Source organism: Schistocerca americana, chromosome 11 (assembly GCF_021461395.2).
Source record: "Schistocerca americana isolate TAMUIC-IGC-003095 chromosome 11, iqSchAmer2.1, whole genome shotgun sequence".
Taxonomy (NCBI): Eukaryota; Metazoa; Arthropoda; class Insecta; order Orthoptera; family Acrididae; genus Schistocerca; species Schistocerca americana.
In genome coordinates, this window is record NC_060129.1 from 152,911,127 (window position 1) to 152,929,244 (window position 18,118).

Here is an 18,118-nt window from a genome sequence, read left to right on the forward strand (position 1 = left end):
TTCTGAGACCATACCAGACAGGAAAAATAGAGGAAATGGGGAATATTCAAAGAAGAGCAGTGCATTTTGCTTAGGTCTGATTAAGAAGGAGGAGAGCAATGGCGATCGTCATCCAAATCCAGTGGCATTTGCTTGAGGAGACGGTTTGTCCACTTAGGTGTGGTTTACTTTTAAAATTCCGCAACCACACGTTCCTAGAATAGGCATCCTATGTATAAATAAAAGAGAGGCCACGAAGGTAAAATCAGAAATATTCAAACTCATATGGAAGCCCACCATGTAGATGGTTAAAAACCTAGAAAAAAATTTGTGTCATATGCAATTGTTACACAACTTTTTGTTTGAACACTCTTCAGGGTCGTCAGTTTGACAAGGACGGCAACCTTGTTGACTGGTGGGACCCTGTGACCCACGACAGGTTCCTTGAGAAGGCAGAGTGCATCATCTCGCAGTACGGCAACTACACCGATGAGCAGACTGGCTTGCACGTGAGTATAGCTGCTTCTTTGTCCTCTTCTCTAAAAGTACTACTCGCTGTCCTCATTTTTAAAAAATCTACACATATCAAAAAAAGGTTCGCATCACCTCGGTTCCGAGAGTTCCGGAACATGTACAGAAAATTGGAATACAGATCAACATAAACATCATTTCTGCCCTTTTTATTGCTCATGAAAAGCACACGTTGCATGTTGTACTGCCATACAGCGAGACCTTCAAAGGTGGTGGTCCAGATTGCGGTACACACCGGTACCTCTACCCAGTAGCACGTCCTCTTGCATTGATGCATGCCTGTATTCGTCATGGCATACTATCCACAAGTTCGTCAGGATACTGTTGGTACAGATTGACCCACTCCTCAACGGCGATTCGGCCTAGATCCGTCAGAGTGGTTGGTGGGTCAAGTCATACATAAACAACCCTTTTTCATCTATCCCAGGCATGTGCGATAGGGTTCATGTCTAGAGAACATGCTGGCCACTCTAGTCGAGCGATTTAGTTAGCCTGAAGGAAGTCATTCACAAGAAGTGCACGATGGGGGCGCGAATTGTCGTCCATGAAGACGAATGCCTCGCCAATAAGCTGCTGATACAGTTACACTATAGGTCATTCGCCGGCCGCGCTGGTCTCGCAGTTCTAGGCGCGCAGTCCGGAACCGCGCGACTGCTACGGTCGCAGGTTCGAATCCTGCCTCGGGCTTGGATGTGTGTGATGTCCTTAGGTTAGTTAGGTTTAAGTAGTTCTAAGTTCTAGGGGACTGATGACCACAGCTGTTAAGTCCCATAGTGCTCAGAGCCATTTGAACCATTTATAGGTCATTCACTTATCGTACAGCCGTTATGGCGCCTTCCATAGCCAGCAGCAGCGTACGTAGCCACCTCAGAATGCCATCCCAAAACAGCAGGGAACCTCCACCTTGCTGCCCTTGCTTAACAGTGTATCTAAGGCATTCAGCCTGACTGGGTTGCTTCCAAACACATCTCTGACGGTTGTCCGGTTGAAGGCATATGATACACTCATCGGCGAAGAGAACGTGGTGCCAGTCCTGAGCGGTCCATTCGGCATGTTGTTGGACCCATCTGTACCGCACTGCAAGGTGTTGTGGATGCAAAGATGGACCTCGCCATGGACGTCAGGAGTGAAGTTGCGCACCATGCAGCCTATTGCACACGGCTTGAGTCATAACACGACATCCTGTGTCTCCACGAAAAGCGTTATTCAACATGGTGGCGTTACTGTCAGGATTCCTCCGGTTCATAATGTGTCGACAGCGGTCATCCACTGCTGTAGTAGCCCTTGGGCGGCCTGAGCGAGGCATGTCATCCACTGCTCCTGTCTCTCTGTACTTCCTCCATTTCTGACTAACATCGCTTTGATTCACTCTGAGACATCTGGACATTTCCCTTGTTGAAAGCCTGGCACAAACTAACAATGCGGATGCGATCGAAGAGCGGTATTGACCGTCTAGGCGTGGTTGAACTGGAGACAAAACAAACCTTGTACCTCCTTCCTGGTTGAATAACTGGAATTGATCAGCTGTCGGACCCCCTCTGTCTAATAGGCGCTGCTCGTGCATGATTGTTTACATCTTTGAGCGGGTTTAGTGACATCTGTGAACAGTCAAAAGACTGTGTTTGTCATATAATATCCACATTCAATGTCTATCTTCAGGAGTTCTGGGAACTGGGGTGATGCAAAACTTTTTTTGATGTATTACGTAAAAGTGTTAGCTTCCTCTGTTTCACTAATCACCATTTCGATGAAGATTGAAGCACATTTGACTAATCATTATTCTGATGAATGTACAGCTAATCTGAGAAAGACGGCTTCCCCATTTGGCTAGTCATCACTCTGATGGTGTTGCATCTCCCTTATTTGACTTATCATTTCAATGAAGTGATACAATCAACTTCCCCATTTAAACAGTCAATGAAGTGATACAATCAACTTCCCCATTTAAACACCTCACCTGACACATTTAGCTGCGCTCATTTAGTGATCTCCATACAGATGTAGATGCATCCCATCTCTCACACCTGACTATCGCCCCACCGAAGATGCACCTTATACGCCACTTGTCACTGGCCCCATTGGAGTGGGGAAGCTTTTATCAGATCCAAATGACTTTCTCATTTGGGTAATCATTTTAGCGAAGCCATATTCCACCTCAACTGTTAAATTTGACTAATCAACATGAATGTGTAACTTATTTGGCATATTTAAGTGACCCATTTGGTAATTAATATTGAGGTGCTGGCACATCTTATTTGCCACGTTTGACTAGCACATTTAATAAATCACTGCAGTGAACATGAATGTCACTGGCACATCTGACAACCGCATTTGAACAACCGTCATTTAGAGCAAACGGCATCTCATCCACCACACATCATTAATTTTCCTGATGCAGATGCATCTCGTCTGCTCATTGGTAGACCCCATTTTATCAGCATCCATGAGGTGAGTGTGACGACTGTGGTTCTACCCTGTCACTAAGTATCGCCAAAATACCCGAAAAGTACCGTGTTAACTAATGCAGTCCAAATCAAGCCGTATCTAAATAGACGTTTCTCCAAATTTTACTTCCCAACACAATATCTGACAGTGCATTTATCCCAGTTTAGCATAGAATAACCATATTAAATAAGATTTAGTAAGGACATTGACAAAAAATTTGTTTCTAACATCAATAAACAAAAGAATACCAAAGTTGAGTGATGAACCCACAATTTTACACGACTCTCATTCAAAGTAATCACAACCCGTGTGTTTTGACAGCTACCCACCTTTGAATTACCCACTATAGACTGTTAGCACCAATAGCAAGCGAGCTTCACTGTCATTGGTCGACGTTTAAGAAATTAATGGCGGGCGCCCTTGTCCAAGTAGCAAAGCATTACAATACTTCAGGTAAATGCTAGGGCACACGAATTTAGACACACACCCTCCAGAAGTTATAAAAAAATACACATGCAGCGGCAGCGGATTTAAAATGTAAAAAAAATAAAATGGAAATAATTAAAAGGGAAATGGCTACTGCTAATGAAAGTCAACAATATCTGCACAGAACACACCACTTCGTGGGGAACACTTTTATTCTAAAGAAGACAAATGTTACGTGTATGTCAGCCAAAAGGAAATTAAAATTGTTTGCAATAATTTTGAGTCTTTGAGAGGAGAGCGCTGCTTTTAAATCTTATCTTGTGTGTTGTGACGATGGTCGCGACATCGACGGCAGCTGGCTGGTCCTGGTGAAACGCTGAGATCTGCTCCCACGGTCGTGTGATTCCAGCTGATGATTTTTTCCTCGTAATCGTGCGGGCGGTGGTATTCATTAAGCTGCAAATCTGATTACAGTGGCGTTTTGCAGGCCACAGGCTGGTCGATGTAACTGTTGTTACAGATGTCCGTATGTGGACAGTATTAATGTTTCTGGCACACACAATTTAAGTTTACTTATGCCACACACAGTTTATAAAACTTGCCGACGGCGAATTCTATAGAAAGTCAATTCGTATTATGAGTGTCGCGATCGCGAAAAACGGTCCTGGGCGGGAGTGTACTCACACACAATAGGCAGTCCGCGTAAGTTCATAACGACTGTTACTGATTATAGGCGTCCGACAGTTCATCGAAACGCGAATAAATATGTAACTTCACAGTACTTGAGTGTACGAAAACACAGTCAAAATACAAGTGCAGTTCAATTCACAGACACAAAGCTACAATACCGTCCATTCTCGATTGCATTGTCATAGTTACTTCGTCTCACGGCACAGTCTCAGTATTTACTTCGCCCAGTTTCTACACTCACTTTTATCATATCACGACCTGGTATAAAACAGTCATTCAAAACGTACATCGCTTGCCACTAAACTCAATCTTCACCAGTTCGTAAAAGTCACAACTCCCACAGTAAAACGTGTCCTTCTCTCTAGCTACCCAACAACACAAACCCCTTTGTTGGATCGACTATCGATATTGCTCTCTCTCTCTCTCTCTCTCAATACTCTTGCCCACAGTTTATACAACATCAAAGTACATATATCTTTACACAACTATTTTCTACCAAACTTATTGCTGTAAACGGTAAACAAACAAAAATTATAGCTTTCCACAATCAATAAACTCTAAACCTATTTATCTACTTACAAAAAGGAAATAATTTCCAGTTACATATTACATCTAGAAAACAACTTTTATCTCTATATTGCAGGACAAAAGAAAAATGCGTTACAACATCAAAGATATATGAACAGACGGAAAAACAAGATAAATATATATATCTATCGCAAAATAAGATGTCTTCACATGAGGATGCACCTCTTTGTGTCTCATTGACTGTTCCATTTCATGAATCATTTCAGTGATGGCGGTTATCATCTGAGATATTTGTCTGCACCATTTGACTAATCACGTTTTCAGTGAAGATGTATTTTTCCTGCAGCATTCAAATGCACCATTTGATTAAGCACCATACTTGTGAAACTCATCAGATTAGAAACATTTCAGTGCCTCCATTTGACTGATGTCCATTCTGGTGAAGGTGCACCTCATCTGAGGCATTTTACGGTAGAAGTTTCATGTGTCATGGCTACAGTACATCCTATGATACTGTAGCATTCAACAGAGCAACAGTCAGCACGTATGTAGACTGAAACCATACAACGCATATGATCCTTTACTTGACGCTGTTCGTACAGTCAAGTGTGTGGGTAACCGGCAGGGGAATACGAGTAGGAACAAGTGTGGGTGACGGCGGCGTGCCGTGTTGCAGCTGAACGGGATCAACACGCAGGGGGAGAACACGGCGGACAACGGCGGCCTGAAGGAGGCGTACGGCGCCTACCTCGCCCTGCAGCGCCGCGCCGGCCAATCAGAGCCGCGGCTGCCCGCGCTGGCCGGCCTCTCCCCGCGGCAGATGTTCTGGCTGTCCGCCGCGCAGACCTGGTGCTTCAAGTCAGTAGCGCCGCTCTCTGTGTGCACTCTGTGGCCAGGCGGTTCTAGGCGCTACAGTCTGGCACCGCGCAACCGCATGCCTCGGGCATGGATGTGTGTGATGTCCTTAGGTCAGTTAGGTTTAAATAGTTCTTAGTTCTAGGGGACTGATGACCTCAGAAGTTATGTCCCATAGTGCTCACAGCCATTTTTTGCACTCTGTGTCCACGTCAGTGAGCCAGCACAGGCACTCTGTGAAGGGGAGATGTGGAGGCTCTGTAAACGGTTGAAGTTTCTGGTTCCTGCAAACACGTGGTCGCGGGTGGAGAGTCGTGGACAGGTGTAGGAGTAACTCGGGGTATTCCCCAGGGGAGGTGTGCCGCGAACCTCGCTGTTCGTGCCGTGTGTTTATAATTTGGCAGACACAACTGACAGTAACCTCAAAATTTCACACATCTACAATGCAGTGGAAATAACCCGAGGCATCCCACAGGGCAGGTGTATTGCGATAAAAAAATGTTCAAATGTGTGTGAAATCTTATGGGACTTAACTGCTAAGGTCATCAGCCCCTAAGCTTACACACTACGTAACCCAAATTATCCTAAGGACAAACACACACACCCATGCCCGAGGGAGGACTCGAACCTCCGCCGGGAACAGCCGCACAGTCCTCGATTCCAGCGCCTTAGACCGCTGTATTGCGATCCTCACTAGTCGTGTGTTAATAACAAATCAAACATTGTTGTTGTTGTTGTTGTCTTCAGTCCTGAGACTGGTTTGATGCAGCTCTCCGTGCTACTCTACCCTGTGCAAGCTTCTTTATCTCCCAGTACCTACTGCAACCTACTTCCTTCTGAATCTGCTTGGTGTATTCATCTCTTGGTCTCCCTCTACGATTTTTACCCTCCACGCTGCCCTCCAATACTAAATTGGTGATCCATTGATGCCTCAGAACATGTCCTACCAACCGATCCCTTCTTCTAGTCAAGTTGTGCCACAAACTTCTCTTCTCCCCAATCCTATTCAACACCTCCTCATTAGTTATGCGATCTACCCATCTAATCTTCAGCATTCTTCTGTAGCACCATATTTCGAAAGCTTTTATTCTCTTCTTGTCTAAACTATTTATCGTCCATGTTTCACTTCCATACATGGCTACACTCCATAGAAATACCTTCAGAAACAACTTCCTAACACTTAAATCAATACTCGATGTTAACAAATTTCTCTTCTTCAGAAACGCTTTCCTTGCCATTGCCAGTCTACATTTTATATCCTCTCTACTTCGACCATCATCAGTTATTTTGCTCCCCAAATAGCAAAACTCCTTTACTACTTTAAGTGTCTCATTTCCTAATCTAATACCCTCAACATCACCCGACTTAATTCGACTACATTCCATTATCCTCGTTTTGCTTTTGTTGATGTAATCAAACATCATTAATAGTAAACTCAAAATTTCGTAGACGGTCACACCATCTATAATGCAGTGTAACCGGAAACTCGAGCGGTTTTAGGCGCTTCAGTCTGGAACCACGCGACTGCTACGGTCGCAGGTTCGAATGCTGCCTCGGGCGTGGATGTGTGTGATGTCCTTAGGTTGGTTAGGTTTAAGTAGTTCTAAGTTCTAGCAGACTGATGACCTCATATGTTGAGTCCCATAGTGCTCAGAGCCATTTGAACCATTTTGACCGGAAACTGTGTAACCAACCTGTATCTACGTTATTATTGGGTCGGCACCGACTCCGTGTAACTCACTTGTTTACTTCTTACTATTAAACTAAAGCGTAGGCAAATGGTCGCTGCTGACAGTCGTCGTGTGGCACCTGTGAATAAACCGTGTCAGACAGCCGTGCACTTGTTGCGTTCTGTGTAAGTGGCATAGAGCGCCTTTGAGTCAACAAAACGTAGCACTCGGATCGGTGTCCGAATATTTAAATGAACCAGATGCAAATGGAAATGCTTATTGATGGTGAAATTAACGTGAGAAGATTACGTTCGCTACTGACTCCAATCATACAATTAATCAAAGGTTTGGCCGCGTCGGAAAATAAATAAATTTGATCACAGACCAAAAACTCATAAAAGTGCATACGTTGTGATATTGCTGATAGGGTATGCGATGTAATTAATAGTATTGCAAGAGCACTGTTCACGAGATTCAAACATTTAAAATACAACGGAAAGTGCATGAACACTGTGCATAAGAGCAGCTCCCAGCAACACACCTGAAAATAAGACTTAAAAATGGTTCAAATGGTTCTGAGCACTATGGGACTTAACATCTGAGGTCATCAGTCCCCTAGAACTTACAACTACTTAAACCTAACCAACCTAAGGACATCACACACATCCATGCCCGAGGCAGGATTCGAACCTGCGACCGTAGCAGTCACGTGGTTCTCGACTGAAGCGCCTAGAACAGCTCGGCCACCACGGCCGGCAATAAGACTTGATCTAAAAAGTAAAAGAGGAAACTAATCACTGGACCTGTGCATAAGGAAAGCCGTTGGATGTGCTAACGGGAAAGCTACGAAGTGATTGGCTTAGGAGCAAAAACGTAACCTCGGAATGCAAGAGAAAATTGCGGAAAAATCATTTATTCCACATACATGGATGTGAGGCATGTACACAATTCCTGATAACATTAATTCCTAAAAAATTAAAGAAAAGCATCGATACATTCACCGTTATAATCTACACCTAAAATCATTGGTGTGAATCATTCATACAACTGCGGTTGCCTGTTAACTGATAGCAATGGCTCGTGAAGCGGTACACGTTTCGCAGGACACCCGCGTGCCCACGTGGTGTGTGGAGACGCAATTTCTAGGTATGGTGGCCAAGTTGCAACAATATCACATTACGCAATCATGAACAGTTAAAATTCTTTAAAACACACATGAGATCGAACAGTTAGTGATGACGGCAACAGAAGAAACTCAAATGTTCAACCACGTGGCTGGCTCCCCACGGACGAAAGATACTTAAAGCAAGGAAAATTTGCGAGAAGGCAAAGCTACGTATTAATATTTAGAAAAATAAAAGTGCATACAAAAAAATTGGTTCAAATGGCTCTGAGCACTATGAGACTTAACTTCTGAGGTCATCAGTCCGCTAGAACTTAGAACTACTTAAACGTAACTAACTTAAGGACATCACACACATCCATGGCCGAGGCACGCGGTTCCAGACTGTAGCGCCTAGAACCGCTTGGCCACTTTGGCCGGCAAAAGCATATACAGGCACAGCTGAAGGCAAACAGACATTCATACAGAAGCGAGGACTCACGTCTTCTAGATGCTCTTCCGGCGGATCCAAATCTGCTATAGAAATTTATTAAAAGAAAAATCTGCCAAGGGTTTGCATTCCTTGCTGTGACAAGGCAAAGCAATCTTTCAGAGTTGAAAAGCGAGACCAAAAACTAACAGCTCTCCTCTCGCCAAGTAACAACGCGCCACGCGCTCAGTCTAACTCATCCGTCTCCAACTGGAGCACAGCTGTGGACGCTTCCCGTACCGGCGGCAGACTGCCTCCCTTTTTCTCCTCCAGCCTCTTACACGCTCCGCCATTTCCGCCACCAACCTAACGCAGGTAGATTTCTCACAAGTAGCGCAAACCTCTTTGCCTACTTGACCACTACAAGAGTTGGCTATTCTGTACAACTGCTGCTGAATCTGCATGACTATCGCAGACTTTCTGCAGCAGACTACGCCACCGTCTGGCAACGTGACACACAACGACAGTCATTCAATCAGTTATCAAAAAAAGAGAAACAAGGAAAAGAAAGAGAACTGCTAGTGAAAGTGGGCTACCGGACTAATGAAAGGTGGCTACAAGCACCTTTTAATTTGGAACAAATATTCGTTTCTATTTTGATAAGATTCCAGCAGGCTGAAAAGCCTGGCTACTTGCTTTAAACGTTCAGAAATATAGAATTGTACACTTCGCAAAATAAAGAAAACACAGCATAGTATCCTGTGACAAAAAATATCAATTAACCACAATAGCAATAAGTAAAGAACCATCTGTGGGTGATGAACCTAGGAACATGCACTAACCCCCCTCAAATTGCTCTTGTGTGGACACTGAACACAAGATTAGGCTAGTTACAGTGAGCTCAGAGGCGTTTAAACAGTCACTCATCCCACACTCCTTATGTGAATGGAATGGGAAGAAATCCCGATCCGTGGTACAGTTGGGATGTATCCTCTGCCATGGACTTCACAGTGGTTTGCGCCAAGGAGATGTACAATACAGGGTTATTCGTAAGTGCTTCCGAGGTTTCAGAAGACTACTGAGGAAAAACTACGAGATGTACTGAAAATGGACATTTATCGGTGCATGGGGTTTTTATCTCCCATTACATACACTCTACGTGGGTATCATTTATGATACAACAAACTTCAGTATGTGGCTGCAATTAATTGAAGTTGCTGATTCAAATTGCCTGGGAGGGCACTACAGCAGCCTGCATTGGAGAGATCTTCTTTTGGGCTGCCTGTCGGCAGGAGAAAATCGATTCAGTGTGACAGTGCGAAGCGTATAATATGTGTATGGTACATGTTCCCAAGTGCCTGACCCCTAGTAAAACTATGCCACAGTGCATATTCTGAATCACAACTTGGAGAGATGTTCTGTCTAGTAACATATGTTTAATTTTTCCTTACGTTTTGTAATTTTCTCTCTGTCACCTTCTGAGAACCTAGAGGTACTTAGGAATATCCGAATATACTGCAGTAGGGTGGTGGTAAATATTGTAAAGGAAGACAAAGAATCGACTACAGTGAACCGACAGATGTGAATGTAGGCTGCGCTAGTTGTCCAGAGCTGCCGGCCGAAGTGGCCGTGCGGTTAAAGGCGCTGCAGTCTGGAACCACAAGACCGCTACGGTCGCAGGTTCGAATCCTGCCTCGGGCATGGATGTTTGTGATGTCCTTAGGTTAGTTAGGTTTAACTAGTTCTAAGTTCTAGGGGACTAATGACCTCAGCAGTTGAGTCCCATAGTGCTCAGAGCCATTTTTTTGTCCAGAGCTGCAGAGGCTTCAACATGGAATAATATGGGGAGTTGCATCAAACGAGTCTTTAGTCTGAAGATCAACACAATACATATATGTTTGTGTGGCTTATATGTTTTACAGTATGTATGTATGATTTTCTGCTGATATATCTGTGTTTTGTAATTTTTGCACAGTTTGAATGTACGTTTGTGGAGTGTGCATCACAAGTTCGCGTCAGACAATTGCGCTTCTTTCAGCTGTTCAGTTCTGTGAAAGGCCTGCATACGTGAAAGTAGTCGCTTTACGTGCTGGGAGCAACTGCATTCGACTTTCCTCGCATTCATTCAGGCATGCCGTATTTCAGTGCCCTAACCGTGCACTCTGCAGAAGGGGTGCAATCTACCCCTCCCTTATTTGCTGATTGTCAGTCACTTCATAATAAAGTCTTTTAATAAGCTTCGAGAGGAATAAGATTTACAATAAACTTTTTTAGTTATCTTCTTTTCACGTCTAGGGGTTGATTCTTGGAGCTGAATTTTTTCGTATCATAGGTTCTCATGGTTCCAATTCACGTAATAACTTCTAAAGAATTGCCTGAATAGTTAATTTTATTCTCTCACATTTTTCTATGTCGCACTGTCTTTACCATTTCCACTTCAAAACCAAAAACTACATTGATACTAAAGGCGGCTGAGCCACAGTAATGGTTTCTACATTTATCTCTCCCGAAAAGCAAACCTGACCCTGCTCCACCGTGTCTCACTAACCTAAGTCGCACAGCAGCAAAAAGCAACTACAGTGCGTGCAAATTGCTGTGGCCACTGGATGAGGTATGGGGAGGGCAGTGGCCAGTGGTGGGGGTTGTGAGCAGGTGCTGCAGGGGAAATGCCGAGCGCTGGAAGGGGCGCGCCATCCTAAACTGAAGCCTGCACTCACATTTCGTATAAATATTAAGTGGGTCCCCTCCACGCCAACACATGCATGGTGACCATTCAGAAAGTGCAACTGTCAACACTGCTTTCGTTAGTATCTAAAAAGAATTCCGCCGAAAATGCAGCGATCCATTTGCGCCTGGCTTGTTAACCATTTATAACTTTCAGAGAAGCATCAAGAGTAAAGCCTACACGTTTCTCTGGTTGCCATGCCAAAATTTGCTTCTTTTGCCAAAGCACAGCAGAGCTTACACTGTCTCACCTCACTAAAATATTCTGGAAACAAAATTGCTAGAGAATTCTGAAACAGAAGTTTACTGAGGAACTAAGGAAAAGAAAAGTCAATAGCTCATGGAAAAGCGCATCCTCGATAAAAAGTGTAATGTCTTCACATATGTTGTTCCAAACCCCACAACATTCCTCATTTCACAAGCAATCGATGACCCTTATTAATGACATTCTTTCACTACGATAGATAATGAAGTTTTGCGTAATAACGATATGGTAAAATACTCTTCTTTTTGTCTGCTATCATTTGCCAAAATCTCATTTCGATATCTCAAACTGCTAATGAAATATGAGAAACGCAGTGCACATTTCACTCTGGCTTTATCGCTGGCGCAGTTGGATCGCGAATGAGTGCGCTATGTACGACCAATTTTCTCGAGATTGTTGACAGATAGGTACTTCTACCCAACTCCAAAGAAAAAAAAATCAATATTTTAATTTCGTAAACAACAACATTTTATGTACTATACACCACAGCGTGTCCTGCGCGAGCTGCAGTGATGCACAGATTGACTGCTCGCGCTCGCAGGCAGCAGTAACTGTCGTCCGCTACACGTACCCATTGGCTGACTGCCGCCACAGGAAGGCTCGTTTCTATTTATTCCCATTCAGTATGATATACCGCACTACTACTAGACAATGTTTAGCCCAATTATGGAAGGACTAAAATAGTTACTATTATAACTAAAGCTACTGTAATAGCTAAGGTTACCCTTAACACAATGCATCACACAGAGACGACTTTTGGTTTACACACAAACCATATGAAAAAATAATGAATGCATACCTCAGTGAGGCAACGAACTGACTTTGTAGTTTTTCACCACAGCTGACTTCTGTTGTCCTTAACTATTTCACTATTTTCTTTGTCATCTAAAGAATCAGATGCTATCATGCAGGAATATATCTGTACAACAAAACTAAATTGATATGAGTGTAATTCTATCAGGTGGTGGGAATATATCAGAAGCAATACCAGGTTGTACACACACAGCTGTAACATTACACTCAAGTGCACCAGGCCGGGTGGCGCCTGCCCTGCATTCCCCTCAGTGCCTCATTCGACCACAGACTGCCCACTCCAAGCATCTGTGCTCAAACGAGCCACGCCTGAGCACAGCACGGAAGTAAACAAAGTCCCCAGTCTAAAGACTTCTAGTGTACATGTATTTTTGGACTATGAGTTTGCATGATGGTATGTATTTTTACCAGCATGTATGTGTGTTTGTGTGCTATGTATTTTTGTATCTTTTAGTGTACATGTATTTTTGGACTATGAGTTTGCATGATGGTATGTATTTTTACCAGCATGTATGTGTGTTTGTGTGCTATGTATTTTTGTATCTTTTAGTGTACATGTATTTTTGGACTATGAGTTTGCATGATGGTATGTATTTTTACCAGCATGTATGTGTGTTTGTGTGCTATGTATTTTTGTATCTTTTAGTGTACATGTATTTTTGGACTATGAGTTTGCATGATGGTATGTATTTTTACCAGCATGTATGTGTGTTTGTGTGCTATGTATTTTTGTATCTTTTAGTGTACATGTATTTTTGGACTATGAGTTTGCATGATGGTATGTATTTTTACCAGCATGTATGTGTGTTTGTGTGCTATGTATTTTTGTATCTTTTAGTGTACATGTATTTTTGGACTATGAGTTTGCATGATGGTATGTATTTTTACCAGCATGTATGTGTGTTTGTGTGCTATGTATTTTTGTATCTTTTAGTGTACATGTATTTTTGGACTATGAGTTTGCATGATGGTATGTATTTTTACCAGCATGTATGTGTGTTTGTGTGCTATGTATTTTTGTATCTATAAATATGTAAGCTTATGTGTGACTTTATGGCTGTGTGATGCTGGTATGTGTTATGTGCATATACCATCTATGTACTTGCTGACAAGTGAACGAGTTGTGTTGCTATGCAGTGTGATTATCTCATTAAAATATTTTTGTAGACATAAATTTCATTTTTAAATATTTTTGCAATCAAAATTAAGGTTAAATTCCTCTTATTTAATAAATTGCTATCATATTTTAGCTGAGTTTTAAATTATCATGTGAAGAGTGATACTTACCCAATTTGGGGTAAGTAAACAACAAGAAAGGAAAATATGTGACGGTTTCCTCTCGATCCTGTTCTAGGTACCGCACTGAGGCGATGCGCCAGCTTATCACGACAGGAGTTCATTCCCCAGGCCGGTTCAGAGCACTGGGCTCGATCAGCAACCGGCCCGAGTTTGCCGAGGACTTCGAGTGTCCACTCGGCTCCCGCATGAATCCGGTGGAGAAGTGCCAGGTGTGGTAAAGGATCTGAGAGGGGGGACCAAACAGCCGGGGCCTGTCGCCGACCTCTGAGTGCTTCTGCCAGCCACCGAGTGCCACACTCGTGTAACTCTAAACCTCAAGAACAGAAGGGAAAGTAATGAGGTCAGCGACTGGCCGATACACTAGCAGTGGAGCTCTGTTTCTGTGTAGCCATCACCGCTGGACCCTGACAACTAAACCATGAGGCAGCAGTCCTGGAAGAGACTGGCAGTCCCATCTGAAGAACATCAGAGGAGGACTGCTACAGATTCAAATCATCCTCAGTTGAGGTTTGCAATTGGTTTTGGTAACTGGGTTGCCAGAACTCTGGATGGAATAGTCATTGGGCAGAGATGTTGTATGCTCACTCTGGTGGAAAAGCTGATATCTCGTGGCTCTGAGCCACGATGGGATATGGCTTTAAGTTACGTTCCCGGTTTGTCGACTGCAGAGTGCGAGAGGTAACAGCTGACAGCTGCAAAGCTACACGCAGCCTGTTGGGCCCAGTACACACTTGCAATCTCGGAAAATGTGGCTTGATGGTTGTGATTTCTGACATTTTGGACAAGGCATGTTACACCGTGATGTGCAAGTAAATAGATTTGCATGTGCCGTGAAAAATAGTCCTCCATCAAGTACTATAAGCTGAAGTTTTGGTAATTCTGCCACCATATTTAAATGCAGATCACACCTTAACGTCCCGAGTCCAAAATGTTGGAAATCACAGCCACAACTGCACACTCAACCCCAGCAAGCCACAAACTGTGTACACTGCCAAACGGACTGCTGGGCAGCCTCTGTTGATGTGGCACTCCGCAATCGACAAGCCAGGAGACTGGCTCGCAGCAGACTCCCACTGTGGCTCCGACTGAGAGATATTAGCTTCTCAGCCAGAGGCAGTGGACACCATCTCTGCCGAGCGACATGTCGACCCACAGTGGTGCCAACCTACTTACCGAACCAGAATTGTGCCGTCCTTGGCACAGTGTGATTGTGGTTATATCATAACAACCTGCATTTCTTTAGAATGGATAAACAAACCTGTGTGCAAAACCTGTTATTTTTATACTAAATGGTAATCAGTAATTTTAGATATGAATTCCTTTCTTTCAAAAACTGTATATTCGTTCTGCTGCACAAAATCAAAGGGAGCAAATCGTCACTCTTCAAAGTAATGATCTTTTCAGTGCTCAACCAATTTAGCAACTGTAACAAATAGTTTATGGAGCACAGATTTGTGCTGCCTTGTTGGTAATTAGTAGGGTTCACTGCAATTCTAAGATACACTGAAAGGCCATGAAGAAAGAGCTAGTCAGATAGCATGGATTAATTAAGATGTGACAATGAATAACTGTTACAGGAAATTAAAACATCACATTACTGTCTTTGATGCTTGCTCCAATCACAACAAAACGAGGATATTACAAAAGATAGTGACCTCCATGCAACAGTCACCAGAAAAGCGACTGACTGCCAAGAAATTATTAAGTCTCATAAGCAGAACAGTTTAGTGAATAAGTATTGGAAAATATGTATGGACCATAGGGTTTTCAAACTGAAAACTAATTTTGATATAACATACCATACGAGCCGCGGCACGATTTGTCATTACAGTAGTCCATTACAGTATATGTTGGACGGAATTATCAGCAATGGGATCATTTCTATGTAATAGGTATTGTCACTGACGAAAATTGTTGTAAATAGTGCTTGAGGTTTCGAGAATGAAGCAGTAAAGTTTAGTTTCTTTGAAGGGTGCTATGAATATTTATTTAACTGCACAGCAGTGACGGCCCCTCATTCAGAAACAGTGTCGAAGAAGTCGGTAAGTATATTTACCAACTCGGATTACACCTTAAAATAAGATTCCTGTAGAAAGAACGGAATGTACTGATCATGTTGTAGATTGTTTCACGAGTATCTTCACTCAGTGTAAATCAGAAACACCTTTTATATACACTCATTTCGAATGGAGACATTACGCACTCTATTAACATATGATGTACCCAGTTGACATATGTTTAGCATTGGCTTGTAAAATTATCCACTTGTGTATGAATTTCTTCTTTAAGACATTTGCACCATCCTGTCCATGAGAAGGCTACGATGAAGAAATTGTGCAGGCCCCAATGTGAATTGCATGGCCAAGGCTAGTTGGTACGAATACTAGACATTCATGTGCTATTGCCTTTGTATATGGAGTGAGGGAAAATAATCTAATGGTACAGCTTAGCATGTACTCTCATCTCTTTTTATCTTCTTCTTATGGAGTCTACATGAGATAAACATTGGAGGCAGCAGAACTACTGCACAAGTTTTGTCAAGCACCAGGTCCCCAGATTTTCCGAGTACGGTTAACCTCCTCACATACCTCAGTAGCACTTTTGTATGGACTTTACTAGCCTGCTATGATTCTAGGAGCATGTCTACTGATTTTTTCTTGGCTTATGCTGCCATATCTATTTAATAAGGATTCCAAACACTGGAACAGTACTCTAGATCTGGTCGCACTAGCGTTTTGTATGTGATTTCTTTTACCAATGCACCACACTTCCCTAGAAACTTCACAGGGAATTGAACTGTACTGTTCGCTTTCCCTGATGCTGATTCCATACAGACACTCCTTTGTAATAACGCATATTGCGAGTTAACAATGTTTTCCATAAATCTCAGACTGTGGCGGCGTCACACACAATTGAAATACGGAGAGTCGAGTAAATACATTTTTTCCTGATCAGCCAGCACAGCTACAGTTCCTCCAGTGACATGCTCTCGCAGTTCCTTTGCTTTTCATCAATAAATCATCAACATGCAAACCAGCACCATCAGGGTTGTCGAGAGTTGCAGGTACGCTGAAAAAATCTCAGACAGAAACGTCTGTTCCATAATGCAAAACCAAGATTAGATTAGATTAGATTAGTACTTGTTCCATAGATTATGAATACGACACTTTGTAATGATGTGGAACATGTCAGGTTAATAAAAGGTGTCTATACAAGATATTACATTAGACAAAATATTACATGACACTCAATATTTTTAAATTTTTTGTGGGGGCTGGGAAATTACACACTTACTATATCAAAAAATTCATCTAATGAGTAGAAGGAGTTGCCATTAAGAAATTCATTTAATTTCCTTTTAAATGCTATGTGGCTATCTGTCAGACTTTTGATGTGATTAGGTAAGTGACCAAAGAAATTTGTGGCAGCATAATTTACCCCCTTCTGAGCCAAAGTTAGATTTAACCTTGAGTAGTGAAGATCATCCTTTCTCCTAGTGTTGTAGCCATGTACACTGCTGTTACTTTTGAATTCGTTCGGATTGTTAATAACAAATTTCATAAGTGAATATATATATATATTTTGAGGCTACAGTGAAGATTTCTAGCTCTTTAAATAAGTGTCTGCAGGAGGATCTTGGATGAGCTCCAGCAATTATTCTGATTACAGGCTTTTGTGCAATGAACACTCTTTTACTCAATGATGAGTTACCCCAGAATATGATGCCATACGAAAGCAGAGAATGAAAATAGGCGTGGTAAGCTAATTTACTCAGATGTATATCGCCAAAATTTGCAATGACCCTAATAGCATAAGTAGCTGAACTCAAACGTTTCAGCAGATACTCAGTGTGTTTTTTCCAGTTCAACCCCTCATCAATGCATGCACCTAGAAAGATTCTACCTTAGCTACCAATTTCTGATCGAAGTCTATATTTATTAATGGTGTCATTCCATTTACTGTGTGGAACTGAATATACTGTGTTTTGTCCAAGTTTAATGAGAGCCCATTTGCAGAGAAGCACTTAATGATTTTCTGAAAAACATCATTTACAATTTCACCAGTTAATTCTTGTCTGTCGGGTGTGATAGCTATACTTGTATCTTCGGCAAAAAGTAACAGCATTGCATCTTCGTGAATATAAAATGGCAAGTCATTAACATGTATTAAGCACAGCAGAGGACCCAAAACCGAACCTCGCGGCACCTCATTCTTGATTGTTCCCCAGTTTGAGAAATCACCAGTTTTTTGTATATTATGTGAACTGTTTATTTCAACATTCTGCACTCTTCCAGTTAGGTATGATTTAAACCATTTGAGCACTTTTCCATTCATACCACAGTGCTTGAGCTTATCTAGAA

At 42.5% G+C, this 18,118-nt stretch overlaps 1 protein-coding gene across 2 annotated transcripts in view; it reads left to right on the forward strand.

The window, feature by feature from the left end:
- LOC124553656 (neprilysin-2-like) overlaps nt 1–15,891 on the forward strand; it is a 255,589-nt gene extending 239,698 nt beyond the window's left edge. Inside the window, exons 13-15 of one of the 2 annotated variants that reach the window (XM_047127538.1) lie at nt 357–488; nt 5,276–5,457; nt 13,813–15,891. In XM_047127538.1, the coding sequence (XP_046983494.1) occupies nt 357–488; nt 5,276–5,457; nt 13,813–13,975 (477 nt within the window). In that variant the 3' untranslated portion in view covers nt 13,976–15,891. The remainder of the gene's footprint in view (nt 1–356; nt 489–5,275; nt 5,458–13,812) is intronic. The other variant, XM_047127539.1, reaches the window with a different exon arrangement.
- Nucleotides 15,892–18,118: the final 2,227 nt, after the last annotated feature.